Source organism: Ptychodera flava, chromosome 17 (genome assembly GCF_041260155.1).
Source record: "Ptychodera flava strain L36383 chromosome 17, AS_Pfla_20210202, whole genome shotgun sequence".
Taxonomy (NCBI): Eukaryota; Metazoa; Hemichordata; class Enteropneusta; family Ptychoderidae; genus Ptychodera; species Ptychodera flava.
The window spans coordinates 32,493,079-32,511,989 of NC_091944.1; the positions used below are offsets into that span (position 1 = coordinate 32,493,079).

The 18,911-nt window shown below is 36.6% G+C and overlaps 1 protein-coding gene across 1 annotated transcript in view; it reads left to right on the top strand.

Annotated features, from left to right (window-relative positions):
* LOC139116088 (uncharacterized) overlaps positions 1 to 18,475 on the top strand; it is a 71,822-nt gene extending 53,347 nt beyond the window's left edge. Inside the window, exon 2 of the mRNA XM_070678607.1 lies at positions 16,015 to 18,475. Within this exon, the coding sequence (XP_070534708.1) occupies positions 16,019 to 16,546 (528 nt within the window). The 5' untranslated portion in view covers positions 16,015 to 16,018 and the 3' untranslated portion in view covers positions 16,547 to 18,475. The remainder of the gene's footprint in view (positions 1 to 16,014) is intronic.
* The last annotated feature ends 436 nt before the right edge of the window (positions 18,476 to 18,911 follow it).

An 18,911-nucleotide genomic window follows, 5' to 3' on the forward strand; every position in this document is an offset into this window, starting at 1 on the left:
AGCTCAGTAGAGACATGGTATGACGAACTTTGGAAAAAGGCAAAGACGAACAAAACATCTAAAGTTTTTACAAACATGCATTGACGAACTCCAAATATAAACCTTTGTTATGATTTAAATATGGCTATAGCCGAGCTATGTTCAAAATTCATATTCTTAAGCAAGACTAATTTAAAAACGCGTGCTTTTTCTAAATGCCTTTCCCACAAAATTAACATCTATTTGATCTTCTTATTTTCTCTCAATAATTTGTCGATTTCAGATGCTTCAATAGTGACAAAATTTCGGAGGTCCTTTGTCATCAGTCTGTTTTCGAAATGCTATTACGGATGATGGTATCAATGAACATGAAAAAACGTTTATTTTGCTTAATTGGTGATTTTGCTCAATGGTTTGTTTGTTGTCACTCCTTGGTCCGTGAACGAATCTTAAAAAAGTTGTACGAGCGTTAAAATTGGTAGATTAGGCATCCAATGAATTTTACTAGCATGAATGGAACGTTTGTCAGCTTTATTTTTCTAATTCTAAATAGTTGCTTTATCTCACCCCTTGGTCTATAATAAAGTTGTACAAGCAGGCAAAAATGATCATCGGAACAGAGCTCAAAATATATTTATCATGAACGCCACATTAACACCATCTTTTTCAAGTGTTGCTCATTTTTCAATTTGAATGTCTCACATAGTTAAAATCATAAACAATCAAAACGCGTTTCTTATGTTTTAGCTTAGATAAGCCAGTTTAATTCCTCTATGAGCATGGTGTGTTAACTGTATGGCAATGTAAAACTTGCTTAAGTAAGAAGACGTGAATTATATTGTCACGAGATTTAAACACAGTGATAAATTTCCTTCCAAATCTTACCGAGGTGGTTTTTCCGCTCTCATTCTATTTTAACAAAGTTGATATCCTTCGCAAGATTTGAACCCTAATTGCGTCAGATTGGGATAGTTATTCTACTACGTTTACATGAACACAATCATAATGGTAACTTTTAAATTTGCACAGTAAAGTAGATAACAGATTAAAACAATCGTTCTATGACAATGTATGTCTTGAGAAAATAAATGACTTACTTACACTTGCAAAGAACTTTACAGTAAATGGAACATTTTTCAAATCGGTAATTTCCAAACCTTCACTTGTTTGTTTTTGAGCAAATTGGAAAGTTCGTACAGGCGATTAAATTGTAGGATCAGACTTCCAACTAATTTTACTTGTCCTAATCATGTGTCTCCTTAGCCATTTATCTTGCTGAATAGTAGCTCTGTTTTCGTTCTTTAGTTCGTACACGACATGAGGTACCAAAACTTAACGTGTCCTGTATGACATTTGACCTTTATTCGGCCGAAAACTCGGTCTTACTGGAGTGTAAGACATTGTTGAGCTTTATCTAAAAGGAGGACAAAAAATTACATTTTCTTCACTTACATGTTGCAATAAAACGGCAAATCTCAACACATCTATTACAAAGACTGTACGATTACGTTCTCTGTAGTCTTTTATCGACTGCCGACATGATGACATGTGCACAAGAAGGTAGAAAAACAGATAAAATTGTTCTAGTATGAAAAAGTATGTGTCAAAGAAAATGAATAATATGCCCATCCTTCTTCATGCCGGGAGAATAAGCCTGTCACCTTAGCAATCCTTCTAATCATTGAAAAAGTCAGAAGATATGGCGTGAGAGGTCCTCACTGTCCCATATTTTTAACTGTCTAAGAACGCGTACATGGTAGAACATAAGTGTAGGGCCTCACAAGACATTCCTTTGCAATTAATATTCTTGGCGCCAAATTTGGTCGAAGTCGCAATAACTGAGAAGTAGTCACCCGAATCACCCTGGTTACTGCCTGACAGAATAGAAGATCATAATTGAAAATCCTAACAAATCATAATACTTCATGAAGTACTTGTTGGCTAAGAATGGACACCTTTTTCCAAAATATTTCCCGCTTTGCGAAATTTTGACTACCCGTGTGACAGTGCGTCGGTTACTGCAGAAGTTCTTGGTGCCCGTTGTATTACGCGTCGAAAGGTCGCTTCGAGGCCCAGCCGGCGATGCATTCGAGAATCTCTCCAATATGACAGTGTCTGACTCTGCCTCCGTGAGTGCGTACCTCCAGGGAAAATATTCGTTAATACCATTTGCAGCAGGGTCGAGGGACCATAAATAAATTTGTGTGCTCCAATTTTATTTTTTATGGATAAAATTGTCCATACTAATAACAAATGACAAAAAAGACAAAGGCCCGGGGAGGTAAAACTAAAAAAAAATCATTTTCTTGTACTATTTTAGTTTAGTTTGTTTGCGAGGTTTCTTCTATAAGGTAAGCTCAGAATAGATATGCTATGACAAGCTTTCGAAAAAGGCAAATTCGAACAAAAAATCTAAAGTTTTTACAATCATGCATTAATGAACTGCAAAATAAACCTCTGCCATGATTAAAATCTGGGTATAGCCGAGCTTTTTAAAAAATTATCTTCCTGACCAAGACTTATTTCAAAAACGCGCTTTTTCGAATACTTCTTCCACAAAATTCATATTTATGCTGTGTTCTTTCTCTCTGTCAATACGTTGTAGATGCAGAAATACTCAATATTGACAGAGACGGAGGTCTTTGTCATCAGCCTATTTTCGAAATATCATAACGGCTGATAGTTCAATGACCAGAACGTTGTGTATAGCTTAAAGTTGATTGATCTTGCTCAATGGTTTGTCTGTTGTCACTCCCTGGTCCGTGAACGAATCTTAGAAAATGCACCAGCGTAAAAAGAACTCAAAGGATGTTTATCATGAGCGAAACATTTGACACAGTAATTATTCATCGTTTGCTGTAGTTGCTCTGTTTTCGCTTTACTCCCTGAAAAAGTTACAAGCACAAAACAATTAGCATGTCTAACTTTTGATTTAGATAAACTAAAATGATTCCTCTACGAACAGGGTGGCCTAAGTATATGGCAATATAAACTTGCTAACGTACGAAACAGTAATTAGATTTTCATAACCTTTGCAAACAGCGACAAATCTACTTCCAAATCTTACAGGGAAGGTATTTCCATTTTTGTTTATTTTAACAAAGTTTATGTCCTTATCATTTTAATTCTAACAGTGTCAGATTGGGTTGTTATTTGTATACTGTTACATGACCACAAGGATATATTAACTTTTACATATGCGCAGAAAAGTAGATAACAGATAAAACAGTCGTTATAAATAATAATAATAATAATAATTTATTCATTTATAAAGCGACTAAATCCACACGAATAGTGTGATCAGAAACGCTGGGTAAAATACAATCAATTTTAAAAAGGTTACAAGAATTAAAAACAAAACAAAAACAAAAAAATACAATGAATGAGTTCAGTTAAAAGCAGAATTAAAAAGAAATGTTTTGAGACTGGATTAAAACTTGGCAGGCTTGGGAGCGACGAACCTCAGTTGGAAGATTGTTCCATAAAAAGGGGGCAGCAATACTGAACGCACGGTCCCCATATTTCTTTTTGCGCGACCTGCTTTGACACAGTTTAAATTGGTCAGCGGACCTTAGATTACGGGTTGGGACGTACAAATTAACCATGCTAGAAAGATAAGCTGGACCGAGTGAATGGATACATTTATAGATGAAGATAAGAATCTTAAAAACAATACGTTGAGAAACAGGCAGCCAATGCAACTGAAACAAAATCGGGGTGATATGCTCAGTGACTCTTGAGCGAGTTACAATTCTGGCAGCTATATTTTGGATACGTTGAAGGCGATTAATTGAGTATTTTTGAAGACCATAAAGAAGCGAATTACATTAATCAATGCGTGATGTCACAAAAGCGTGAATCAACTGTTCCTTGTCTGATCTAAAAAGTATTTGCGAATATTTGCAATGCGTCGTAAGTGAAAAATAGCTGAGCGGCAGTATTGTTGTTGACATGAGAATGTATGTCTCAATAAATTAAATGACATGAGTACACGTTCAAGGAATTTTACAATGAATGAATTTTTTTTAATTCATAATTGCCAAGTCCTGTTTGTCTTTGAGCAAATTAAAAAGGTCGGACGGTCAAAATAATTGTAGGACCTGACCTCCAACTAATTTTACTGTGTCCTAAAGAGGTGTCACCTTAGCCATTTGTCTTACTGAATAGTAGCTCTGTTTTTATTCTTTATTCCAGAAACGACATGACGTCTCAAAACTTAGCGTGTCCTTTATGACATTGGGCCGATAGTCAGCTTAAAAATCATTCTTGCCGGAGTGTAAGACATTATCGAGCTTCGTCACCGAGAAGTAAAAAGTCACATTTTCTTCACTCACTGATGAAGCGGTAAATTGCACAGGAATGTATAAAGCAGATAAAATTGTTCTAGTGTGAAAAAGTAGGTGTCATAGAAAATGAATACTATGTCTGTTCGTCCTAATGCGGGAAAACAAGATAATCACCTGTTTAATCCTGCCAATGAAAGAAATCAAAGAATATGGCGTGGAAAATTCTAATGTCCTAAGACTTTTAACTGCTCAAGAAGCGCATACACTGAAAACTGCAGTGTGTCACAATAAAATTGCGGATGTATTCCCTAAATGAAAGACCCTGAACGAAACTAGTTCATATACAATTTATAGGCCGCGATAAACAGCAAAATCTGCAACATTTGATGATTTTAATAATTTAAATACTAATAGTTTCTTGTACTATTTAGTGAAAAATATCGAAAATGATATTTCAGTGACATGCATTTCATGCAAAGAAGGTTTAGTAAGCGCATTAGGAAGGGACTGAGAAATTCCTTCCAAACATTGAGAAAGCTCACATAAGGTGTAAGACAACAGTATTCTGATCAATGTTAAAAAAAGAAGAATTCACAACATTCTTTTCTCGCAGCCTACGCCTGCGTTCACAGCTAAGTCTTACGCCTTGTCACATCTCGCTTTGCAAAATAGAGTACGCCCAAGGATAATACTCAGAAGGCATAACCTACAACCAGTCGCTACGCCTTCTTAAGAACACCTACGCTTATTGACGAAGAAATCCCAACACAAACGCACCGGAGCAAAGTGGTAAAGTCTGGCATACAAATTCGTAAAAACTTCCTATTCTACACATCATTAACAACGATGACAATGTGGTAATGCGAAATCCATTATTTGACCCAAACTGTATTATTACGGAATATTATATATGTTTGAAATAATCACTTAATGCGAACCGCGTCTGCTTGTCTAATGAGATAACAGTCGTCTCTTTCAAAAATCAATATATTGTTTTCACAACGTACCCCGATAATTTCGGCAAAATGTAACTAGTCATATACAGAAATTTTGAAGTAAGTTTTGGACAGAAAACAACGTATAAACTTAAAAGTCTTACATTTTTTATAAAGACTTTGAAAGTATGCGTTCGTAAAAAGTAATATATGATTTATTTCATGTTTAATGTCGTAAGTAGTGCTGTTAAGGACATATTCCTTTTCAGCCTCGAAATGGACTAGATTTCAAAATATGTATTATTTCGATTTGATCTGTCCCCTTTACCATTTCTCATTCTTGATTCTCTATCCTTATTTTTCGAGTTAATAGACGAGATGAGAAGACATGAGAAAAGGCGAGACGAGAAAAAATACTAAATTGAGCATTTATCGTGTTTGAATGCAATCATTGTCTTTTACCGTTATTGTTCAGTACACTTCAGATGGGCGGTTCGATGAAGAATTTTACCAAAAACGGAACATTTCTTCCCGCCCACATGCCCAGTCCACCTATCTTTTTTATTGCTTAGATTTGGCAAGGACCATTCAATTTACAGGAGGCATGGAGATCTATTTTTCATAGCCTTCTTTCGAAGCGATACATCTTTCAAAGCGATTCTAATTTTGAGGTCTTATTATATCTCAAAAAAGAGATGTAAGTAATGCTGAAAGTATTCTATAAACGACGAAGTCCATGGTCTCTTTTATGACAGCAACTTTCCGGTGTTTGTGCTAACTTTACTCCTGTGTCAGGTTATATTCAATGGAAGTTTCCCCTCCGATGTAAATTATGCCCGTTTATACAATGGTTGGACCTTTTGTTTACGCACGGTAAACCTGCATTGTTTGATTGTTGTTGATCCCTCCCACAAAACCTTTAAAATCTAGCAGAGACACATACTAGCTCACTTGACTGAAGAACAGTACAACTGAAGTGATTGTGGTTCCTGTAAGCTTGTCCTCCGGAACGTGCCGCATTTCCTTCGATCGCTTGAAAATACTGGTAAGTTAAAGTTACGTGCTTCAAATCTGGTATACAGTGAAAGTCATTTGTTCTACATTATATATATATATATATATATATATATATATATATATATATATATATATATATATATATATATATATATATATATATATATATTGGTCCAGGAACGGCATTAAACAGAACGTTGACGATCTCAGAAATGATAAAAACATGTGATTGCCGTGATCTTATATCAGATTGATCGGGAATTCCTATTTAATGTCGCATAACAACGGATGACTAGTTATGGACGTACGATATGTCTGGCCTGACTTCGCGATAATACTACAGCACAAATGTGTCACTTTAAAAGATAGATAAAAAGTTTACAGAAGAAAAAGAAAGTATCGATAGATTAAGTTTGAGTGCATGGGCGAACGACCAATTTTGACATTCTGAAAATGCATAAATCATAAGGAATGTATATATTAGGGAAACCCAAAAACAAGAAAGGAATTGGATTCCCGTATAACGTATTCGGGATGCCTGAGTGAAGAACTTTTTTATAATATGCTTTGCTGGCTTTAGCAATTGGATGGGGCAATTATGCAATAGTTTTATTATTTTACAATTTAAAACTACAATAACTATTTGTAGGCTTTTAATTTGAAAGCATAGGTAACATCACAGAAGTTGTTTTACCGTAGCGCGAATGTTAGTTCAGTTGTACGACAGACATCATTAAGTTAATAGCATTTTGAAGAATTACAATGATCTGTTTCTTTAAAAGTGTCGCATGCATATGTACACAGAAAAACCTGAATTATCATTATGTAAAAAGAACAAATATTCCATGCGCAATAACAAATTTTGTGGCAATACCGTAGCCAGAGTTTGAATCACATTGTTTACCATATGAAACAGTTTAGTTGTAAATTGTAATGACAATATCATAATACATACATGCTAGGAGAAATGTTTGTATTTGATAGATACAAATTCGGCAAATTTCGATAGAATTCGAACCACAATGTGGGCATCTACTTACCTAGCGAAGACGCCATATATTCTAAGATTGAGTCAGCATATTATTTGGTGTAATCATAAGCCCATCTCAGCCATCAAATTTCTCACACAACGAGATAAGCGTGAATTTTCACAAAAAATGAAATGATAGCCTTAAATCGTAAAATGTTCGCGATTTTTTCGGTGGGTCGGAGAGGGTTTTTATACTACTAGTGATAGGAAGCGGCGAAATATTACTTTCACCCGACAACTAAATTAGAAGAAGGCAAGCAAAATGTTGCTAGGGGAAATATTGAGTTTCGTATTAGGCTTTGCTGAGCCACGAGCAAAATAATTTTATGGCGAGAACACGATGTTGATCTTTTGTTACTGAGAGATTAGTAGCATGAAGTTCCCTAGTGTTCCCAATAGGGCCGTCCATAATAAGGAGAGGTAAACGTGAGGTAAGTTCAACCCTAAATAGCCAATTTGGCAAGCACTATTGCCATAACTTTTCTTCATTTCGTTTTTTTTCCAATCTGTATTTTGCAAACACTAAGATTCGGAAAAAAAATTAGTCTAGTTGTACTGGGGTAAACAGCAAAGTGAAAAAAACCGGTAACTCCATCTGCGTTACACGTAAGTTTTCGAATATCGTCTTCAATCCATTGCAGTTGTTTTCTCATTTCTTTAATAAAGTTAATTTTTACTTTCTTTCATAATGTACAGTTTTGTAAAAAAAGATAGAGGTTGCAATATAAATTCACGTTTTTATCCGCCAATATTTGTATTTTTGTCCAATAATGTAACATTTTGAACATATATCCAGATCGGTTGTTCAAAAGCGTCGCATGCATATGAAGAAGGAAAATTCGCAAGCAAGGCAAACTTTGTGTTTTTTATCAGGTGGAAACTCTACCGAATATGTACAAAAGAGCTGGTGGGAAACGCTGCGAGCTTGGAACCTTTTAAGACCAAAAAATTGTCAGATATCCTCAAAGACCAGACCAAGTCTGATCGGTCTTTATTCATGACAATTGAGAAAAGTAGTTATTCATTGCGATAATTTTGTTTTGATGAAAATTAAACTACAACTTCTCTGTATTTGGATATATCCTAAATACCACACAACGTTAATGAACATAAATTCAGTGCATAAGCAGAACAGTAACTTCATGTACATGAAATTAACAGCAGTGAAAACCCAAATAGGAAACGAGATTGGAATTATTGAAGTCTACACCGTTCATACCTTTCTCAGATTTAAACGCTATTGTCATTTTGACATCAAATGTATCGAGAGTACTACAAACCTTGGATGACCTTGCTCGTTGTGCCCTACAAAATTTTCCTTTAACCCGACAAAATATGTACATTCATTGAACAAAACGTGTTTCATTTTATCCATCAAAAGTTTTGTATTTATCGGACAAAATTTGTTTTATTTTATAAGACAACTTCTTTTTATCCGCTGACAATATTTGTATTTTTTATTGAACAAAATGTTTTTATATCCGGCTTATATTGTTTTTTATATCAAACAAAATTCGTTTTTTTTTCATTCGACAGATTTATTTATTATATTCAACGAAATGTGATCCTACACGACGTGTTTTCTGTCCTACAAAACGTGCCTTCAGATGGAACAACTTGTTTTGAATTGATGCAGAGACCGTTTGCAAAAACTCTGATCAGCTGCCTGCAAAATCCTCTGAGGGAATATGGATGTGGAGCAAACAAACTAGTTGGTTCAATTCGTTTGTCTGTGGCATTTTCAATCTTGGACTGGCTACGGCGCGCCAAATGTTTCAAAAGTACTTATCGAGTTAGTGTCAAAAAATGCCTCTCTCAATTTAAATAAAAACTCGGTGCCATTACGGAAGGAAAAAAGCAATAAAAGTATAATTTAAAAAACCTAAAGACAGAAATGTCATGATTTAATATTTAACTGTGACTTCAGAATATTCTTTAAAGCGTAAATAGGAAATAAAGTTTTCAACGATTTAAAAAAGTCTAAGATTCACGTAGAATATCACGCAACAAGTGCAATGAGTGCTGATTTAACAAAAAAATGAAGTATCTTCAAGTTAAAATGAAACGTACACAAAAACACAAGAACATAAAAAAACACTACTACCACTTGGAGAAATAAAACAAAAGATAAAAAAAATGAACCACATTTGGCTTGACTGTGAGAAAAGACAAAAAATCATTATATAAGAATCAAACAGACAAAACATGTTATGGACACAGAAAAATATTTACGTAATTAAGAAAATTACAAAGTACTACTAACATCTCATAAAAAACTTTATGGATTATTTAAAATATATCATGTACCGCCAGCCGCTTTGCAGTACAGGGAGAAAATCAGAAAAGAAGCGACATTGATGTCCCAGACAAAAGTGGACATCATCTTCTCAAAAAACATTTAAAAAGACACGCACACACGCAAATACAAAAAACGCGTGGGCCCCTTGAGGGAAAAACAAACAGAACACGCAAGAGAAAACCAGATATGAACTGAATATGCTCACGTGTTTTACAACAGGTTCATTAATAGTAGTACGCTTCACAGAACAATTAGATATATGTTATCACTATATGTAGCAGGTTTTTTTTCAACTTCGCACAGTACTCTCAGAGTTTAATCACTAATTACAAAACTTTATTTAATATGCAAATTAGCTGTTCATTAATTTGACACTGCTCAATGCTTTATGGGACAATTAGATATCCATCAGATCAACATTTGTAGCACGTTTTATTTAATTTAATGCTATAATTTTAGAGTAAAGTCACTAATTATAAAAATCATTAAATATGCAAATAAACCCTAAATTAACTTGACACTGTTTAATGATTCATAACACAATTAAATATTTATTAAATCAATATCTGCAGCACGTTTCACAAAATTTTGATGCCGAAATTTCAGAGTTATATACCTAATTACAAAGTTTATTAAATATGGAAATGAACCCTTAATTAACTTTACACTACTAAATGCTTTACAATTCAGTTAGATATCTGTCGTGTCAGTATGTGCAGCAGTTTTCATCACATTTGATACAGTTATTTCGGAGTTATATGACTTATTTTAAGACTTCATGAAATATGCAAATAAGCTAATTATTAACTTGACACTGCTCAATGCTTCTCAGTACAATTGGATATTTATCAGATCAACATCTGTAGCAAGTTTCATCAAATTTAACGCTGTAATTTTGGAGTAATATCACTAATTACAAAATTCATTAAATATGCAAATGAACACTTAATTAACTTCACACAACTAAATGCTCGACACCACAATTGGATATATGTCGGATCAGTATCTACAGCAGATTTCATCACATTTGGCGCAGTTATTTGGAGTATATCACTAATTACAAAACTTCATAAAATATGCAAATGACCTATTTGTTAACTTGACACTGCCAAATGCTTCTCAGTACAATTAGATATTTATCAAAACAATATCTGTACCCAATTTCACTGACTTGGGTGCCGTAATTTCAGAGTTATATACCTAATTACAAAGTTCATTAAATATGCAAATGAACCCTTAAATAATTTCACACAACTAAATGCTCTACACTACAGTTAGATATCAGTCGGATCAGTATCTGCAGCCGATTCATCACATTTGATGAAGTTTATCGGAGTTATACGACTAATTACAAACCTTCATAAATATGCAAATGAACTATTTATCAAATTGACACTGCCTAATGCTTCTAAGTATAATTAGATATATATCAGATCAATATTTGTTGCAAGTATCATCAAGTTTGGTGCAGGAATTTCAGAGTTATCTCACTAATAACAAAAGTTCATTAGATTGAACTAGATTGTCATCTGTGAAAAGTTTCATGAAATTTTGTGCAGTACTTCTTGATATATGTCTACACTGTCATTACCGTCTCCATGGGGAAACCATTGTACGGAAAAAACGATATTGCATAACTTCATTAATATGCAAGCCACACTAAACCAAAATCTAATCAGTTCTTGCAAGTAGCATATGGTACCTGTGTACAAAATCTGACTTGAATCTGTTCAGGCGTTTATGAGTTATTGTGTAAACAGACAGACAGACAGACAGACACAGACAGACACACACACACTAACACACACACACACACACAATAGAAACTGCACTTAAGCGTTAGAGAGGACTGTTTCACTCAAAAATCTCTCGAAAGTTTTTTGACAATTCTAATTTTGAGTGGAATCCCTGTCATTTCTATGGAGCAACGCGAAATTCTCGACATGCACAATAAGACTGCACTTAAGCGTTAGAGAGACAAACTTCGTTTATTCTAATCATATCACAGATTTCTGTGTGACAGGAAATGTGATGATCGATTTAATTTGATATCAGCGACAGTAGGATATGAACTACAGTATTCAAAGGGGTCGAATACTGCTAAAAATATGGGGAAATATTCCAAGAGTATGGTATAATGTAACATATTCGGTTTTATCCCCGCCGTAAAAGCCGTGATTCGATCAGCCGCTGGAGCTCGCTAGTCTTAAAAATGTGGAGACGAATCTGGACTATTTGTCAAAATAAAAAAATAAAATTTTTCTCTGGTCGGCGTTTGATTTCTTAGCATTTTTAAAAACTTTCATAATGAGAACGTCCCTCTTAACCGAGAGTTTAAATGAAACATATTTACTTTACTCACTGTTCACTTTACCCAAAGGGGAATGAAATCTGAATATCTCGTGGTTGTTATTAGAAAAAATTAATCTAACGCATAGTTTTACATATCTCTAATGGTTAATGACGTTGTTGTTATTAAGACTGTATCGCAGTAGGGGTTATTCTACCTTCACGTGTCGTTTATCGATACGTTACGACGTCTAGTTAATGAAAAACAAGCCCCGAGACGGAATATAAGTTGTAAGCCTGAGAGAATGTTTGCCTTACTTTCGCGCTAGTTCCGTTTCCTCTTGTACCATAAATGTCCGCCAGCTGGTACATAGCGGTGGCTGAGTGGATAAGATGCAGCGCTTAAGCTCGCGTAATGTCACCGAGTCCGAGGTACTGGCACGAATCCCAGTGGCGTATATTAGATCTAACGGCCTCGTTGTCTAAGTAACGGGTCGTTGTATTCAGAGAAGATTACGTGATATTTTATACTTTACACTTTTACATCAAATTTTATCTTTTCTGGAACGTTTAACGACCGATCGATCGACTTTATCGGGGTCTAAATGTGTGATATCTAAACAATTTTTTTTACTCGATGACATTTAATAGGCAGTTGAGACGTTTTACTTTTAGCATTGTTCTCCTAAGAGTGATCGCTAGCAAACTTTAAATACGAATCTTTTTAATAATTACGACGTTCGTTGAAAGAATGACTCTTTATTACTACGGAATTAAATCGATCAAAATTGTTACCCCGTGCGGCGTCGAGGAGGAAGCTGCACAGCAGACCATCGCTGTTCGTGAGCTCTTGTAATCACATTGCTCTCACGAAGGATGCTACGTATTAAGGAGCATGTTTTGAGCTGTAAATTCAGGCGAAGGCGTTACAGTGTCGAATTCAGTTCGACAGAAGCTTTATAGACGATTCTTCACAACACTTGTCTCGCTTCGACATACCACTCTCTGTTTTAACTCGAATGGGTCACTCACCATGTCAAGCGTGGGCACAATTGAGCAGGAAGATGACACCGGGGTTACGATACGAGCCCGCAGGAAATCCCGCTGATTTTGGCCAAGGCCGGGTTCGAACCCGCGACCTTTTGCGATTCCAACGCTCTGTGTCATAGCCATCGGGGCTCGCGGTAAGCGAGGCTTAAAAATGCAATAGGAATCTTGAGTATTTCGTCGAAATAGAGAATTTCGATTATTGTATCGCAGTAGTGGGTTATTCGACCTTCCCGTATCGTTTATCGACACGTTACGACGTCTAGTTAATGAAAAACAAGCCCCGAGACGGAATATAAGGCGTAAGTCTGAGAGAATGTTTGCCTTACTTTCGCGCTAGTTCCGTTTCCTCTAGTACCGCAAATTTGCGCCAGAGTATCGCCTCGAGCAGACATACTCACGAGCGTCTAAAACGACGGCTCAAGTCGCGTCGTATAGGTTTTACATATCTCGAATGATTAATGAGGCTATTATTAAGAAAAAAATATTCGTATATTAGATCTAACGGACTCGTTGCCTAGGTAAGATCAGAAATACTCACAAATGACTCATTCCCCAAAGCAACCCAACCCTGCTAGCATGGATCTAACAATCTCCACACAGAGATTGAAGCGCAGTGGGGCAGCAGCGCGGCGTGGATAATTCGAACCAAGCTAGAGGGTCTCCGAGTCGTTGACCGCGCCCCCACCAATCTCTGCTGCAGGCAAATTTAAATATTCCAAACTCGGACTTCTTTCAGTCCTGCGCGCGCCCAACTGGCTAAATAAACGTGGCGGAAATAGTAAACGGATAGGAGCAATCCAGCTAGAGATCGCACTTTCCGCACACTGGTAAAAATAATACATTAATACACTAGTAAAAATAATAAATAATCTGCTAAAACTTTGACAATCGCGTCTGCAAAGCTGACAGCCGTTGGGGCATACATTTTGAATCATCGATTCACATCCCTGTAACCTAGAGCAAGGTCTATGTTTTGCAAGTGTTCACAGAATCGACTATCGATATTGAAAACCAGTGTATTATTCACTTATGTAATTATTTTGTTCCAAGTATTATATATATATAAAAGACAAAAAATGTATATCATGGAAAACGCACAATACCCAAAAAGTTGGTGAAATCCGTCTCCTGTGGCAGAGATTAGTGTAGCTACTGCTGAGACTCCCCAGCTAGCTTATAATTTTCCACGGCGCTACAATCTCTGTACGGAGATTGGATCTAACCAGCTCAAATTAGCAAGGCTGATTTGTTTTTGGTAAACCCACCCCCAGACGTGCCCGGACCCGTTTAAATGAAACGTCCAATTGGATCTCTCAAAATTCACGCATAACTGATTACTGGGAATATATTAGATTTCTTTACACTACACGTCCGTGGATTATTCGAACGGATCTAGTCGAAGTATGTACACCGTTATAGTCTGGTTCCCTGCCCCCTTTCTACATGAGTGTAGCGCAGCCAACGGTAGAAAGGGGCAGGGAACCAGACTACACCGTTTACTTCATACAAAAAACTACGAAAAAATGTAAAACTGACGAGACTTCTTATCGAGTAAAATGTCGACCTTTTTCGCGTATATTATTCGAATTCAGAACTCAAATAATACACGCGAAAAAAAAAATCCACAGTTTACTATACAACAAAAAAAAACTGGCTAGAACCAGTCTGACGTTCCATTCGAATGGTCACCGATCAGTCGAATGGAACGCGTGACCCAGAAATCCCCCTTTCCCCCCCCCCCGAATAATCCCTTCACGAATATTCGTAAATATAAAACTTGACGAATAATTATCCGCCTCGAATGTGGGTGCTATATTTGACTACTTATGTTGAGTCCTCATACTTTCTGGAGGGCTCACGTCCGGGGAGTGGGACGTTAAAAGGGCTTCCGTGTGCCTGGCATATCACAGGGCACGTTTGAAGATCCTACTGGTAGGAGGGACCTCTGCGTTCGCGTGTTCACCCTTGGGTGATCCCCGAATACCATGTAGACCAGTCATGTAAATTTACAACATTCATGACATAGCTCAAAAAGAAATTATCTATCTGGCCCTTGGACCTTCCATACTTTACCCAAAATCCAAATTATCTTACATCTGATCCTACCTTCCAAACTAATCCAGTCTTATAATCATTGAAACTTTTCCCACTTTCAAGACCCGGTTTGGTCTCAATAGAGACGTAAAGGTGGTCGTTAAAATCAATCACCACAGCGACTGCTCCAAGATGCTGTTTATTCAAATGTATGCAGAGAGGCTGTACAAAATAATTGCTTATCTGACAGAAGCCATACATTGTTTGGGGTGCATGACCGAATTATTATAATTGTCACCCAGATACTGTTTAAAGTTCATCTGTCCTTGTGCTTTAATGCTCCAGCTACATGTAGGGGCCATTTTCACTATGTAGCCTAAGCATGTCGAATTGTATTTTGGAGTTATTCTCATCTGTTAATTTTGAAAACGGGTATGGAAAACATTCTTGGGCTTTAGAGTTGGTGTTTTGAAGTAAATTAAATCCACCGACAAATCAGCCTATTTAAGTAAATTTGCAATAAACTCAGTCTTGGTATCATAAACCATGAGGTGCAGTATACGTACTACATACTGCTGAGTCATAGTATTCATAAGTATGCGTGCACTTTTGACAGTGTCGGACAAATAGTTGTTGAAAAAATTCTAGTTTTCATTTCTTGAAAACTTGGTATTCCTCCCTATCAGTTCTTATAACCCAGGCTACAAGATTAGAAACCAGTCCTAGATATCAAATCTCTTCATAAATAGTCATAAATGTCCATTATGGTGATATAGTACCCTGCTTCGCATCGGGCATTATATGGTTTTTCGGGCAATTTATATACGGGCCGTTGTATGAAATACCGTACATTATCTACTACATTTGATTTACATAATGTGAATCTCACGTTTGTATTCAAATATTAAATGTTTCAGAGGGAAATCAAATCACCACTTTTCGCTGACCATATCCTTATATCAGTGTAATCTAATTTGATCATATTGCTTTGCATTTTATTTGCATCTCCACTCTTCAAATGTGTGACATATTTTGTGATTCAATCATCTCTCCAACTGTGTATAGTAACGTTTTTCCTTGCGCCACTTTTTGCAGAATCATGGTGTCTGGTCGTCTCCTAGTTGCGGTCAATTGCCCGGAGATAGAAGGCATTAAGATCTTGGGTGAGGCCAAGAAGCACGACTTTAGTTTGTATGGCACTTCTAAACTCGCATTAAACGCTAAAGATGGGGTTAACGACGACTTCCTCCTAGTTCCGGTTAACGGCTGGTTCTGGATAGAACGCGGTGTAGGTTGTAACTTCAAGCTGAACGTGTTCGTGCTTGAGGGGGCGAAGCGTGAGAAGCAAATCGGGGAAATCTGCGGCAGGATGGACGTTCCATGCATGGGCAATGGTATGTTGGAAATAACCAAGAACACAACGAAGATTCCTATTAAGATTGAGTATTTGGGCAAAGGCGGCGAATACAATGCTCACCAGTACAAAATGTCAGTGAGCACCCAGCTCGGGAAACACGGCTGCAAGACGGCAACTCTCATCACGGAGGACGGGAGGCTCAACAGATTTGAGAATATGGCGTGGAATTTGGGCAACTTTGGTGCCAAGGAAGCCATCAAGGATGTTTAAAAAATATTGTAGTAAGAAATAATTACCAAAGCGAGGGCCTACCTACTAGAGGTTACGAATCAAAATAAAATTTTTGAACAATTTTCACTTCATATTATTAACATAATATTTGTCTATTGTAAATTCGCATCTACTCATCCTTCCTTCCAAGGAAAAAGACTGAAAATGACAGCTCCTCTTCCGGGTCTTATTCCTCCTCAGATTCTGATTCTTCCTCCTCAGATTCTGGATGACGAATGACACTTCAAACGACTAAAGACGGCATTGTGAATCTTTCATTAAAAGACTTATTTTTAAAAAAGTAATTATGAATTGATAATACATTAAATACTTACTTGTTATCGTCTCGATATTACCAGCTTACATACTAGTTGTAGATGCACATTATTTAAAAGAAATTAGGTTTGAACATTGTGATATTAAAACATCGATATTTATCAATGATCTATTTCAAGTTAATCTACATGTTCTAATTTCAAATATAATCTGACTGGTTTGGGGCCATGTGTTGGCTAATAGATTACACACATAAAATGCATATACAAGCTTTTTGTTTCGTTTGTCTGATGGGAGTTAGTATGATACAACCAAACATAAACAAGTAACAATCAGTGGTTGTTCATAGCATTGCACGGTGTGCAATTGCAATCAGTTGGATTCATAGCAATTATTGGGGCAGTGTGGTTTGCTCTGTCCCAAATCCAACAGAAACAACCAGTGGTTGTTCATAGCACTGTACGGTATGCATTAGCGATTTGTTGGATTCATAGCAATCATTGAAATCAGGAAAAAATTTTGAATATTCTGGATGGCCCCTTAATTGCAATCATTTTTTTGCCTTCCTTCAAGGCATCTGTGGACCTAATTTGAAGCGAAGCCGGCTATCCTAACTCGAGTTATGATGATGACAAGCTTTCTGCACAAAAAAATCGCGAAAATTCCAGCTATGTCCAGAGTTAACCACATTTCTAATATCTGACTGCGATAACTGTGTATGAAACACAGTAATAGCAGTAGCTATCAGTACTGCGATTGAACTATGACTCAATATTAAAAATGGAGTGGCCTCCCCAGTCAACCATTTTATGAAAGAACCATAGCCTGTCTTTAACCGTACATTAAGAGTTACTACCATGAGTGAAACGCAGTGATACCATTACTGATATCTGACTGATAATGACTGTGACTCAGCCTGTCCTCAACCCTCCATTCACAGCTACTGCGATTGCTGTGTATGAAACACAGTGGTACCAGTAAGTATACTGACTTCAATTGCTGTGTATGAAACACAGTTATAGAAGTACTGCTATCTGACTGCCAATGAATGGGACTTAGACTGTCCTCTACCTAGCTACTGCAATTGCTGTGTATGAAACACAGTGATACCAGTAAGTATAGCTGACTGCAATTACTGTGTATGAAACGCAGTGATACCAGTAAGTAAAGCTGACTGCAATTACTGTGTATGAAACGCAGTTATAGCAGTACTGCTATCTGACTGCTAATGACTGGGACTCAGCCTGTCCTCTACCCTCCATTCACAGCTACTGCGATTGCTGTGTATGAAACACAGTTGTAGCAGTACTGTTATCTGACTGCCAATGAATGGGACTGAGCCTGTCCTCTACCTTCCATTCACAGTTACTGCATTTGCTTTGTATTAAACGCAGTGATGCCAGTACCTATAGCTGCCTGCAATTACTGTGTATGGAACGCAGGGATAGTTCTTAAAAAGCAAAGCAGAGTTATTATGCAAATTTATTCACTGTAAATCAGGGCAACAAAATGTGGAATGTTGTGAATATCTCCTGGGAAAGAAACGTAGTCCTGATAAACTGCCAGATGACTTGAAGGTATTTGCTAATGGTAATGTAAAACACGTAACAGACCCAGCTGATGTGGTTCAGAATTTTCATGATTTTTCGTTAGCATTGGTGAAGATTTAGCGCGCAATATTCCATAAACCTCAAAAAATTTTCATGATTATCTTGGCAAACCCCTCAAGCATTCTTTTTTCTTAATCCCGTCATGGCTGCTGATATTTGTAAGATTTTAGCTACACTGGACAGTAAGAAAGCTTGTGGATGGGATAATTTACCTCCGCGGCTGCTTATTGACGCAGCCAGTATTATTTCTCAACCTTTGGCCCATATTGTCAACTTGGAACGTTTCTTTTTCAACTGGTGTATTCCCTAGTCATTTAAAGATTGCAAAAGTTACAACCATTTTTAAGAAAGGAGATAGCGATTTTATTGGAAATTATAGACCTGTATCAATCTTGTCCATTTTTAGCAAAGTAATTGAAAAGATTATTAATGGGCAAATTATATCGTATCTTGATAAATTTAACATTCTGTACAATCAT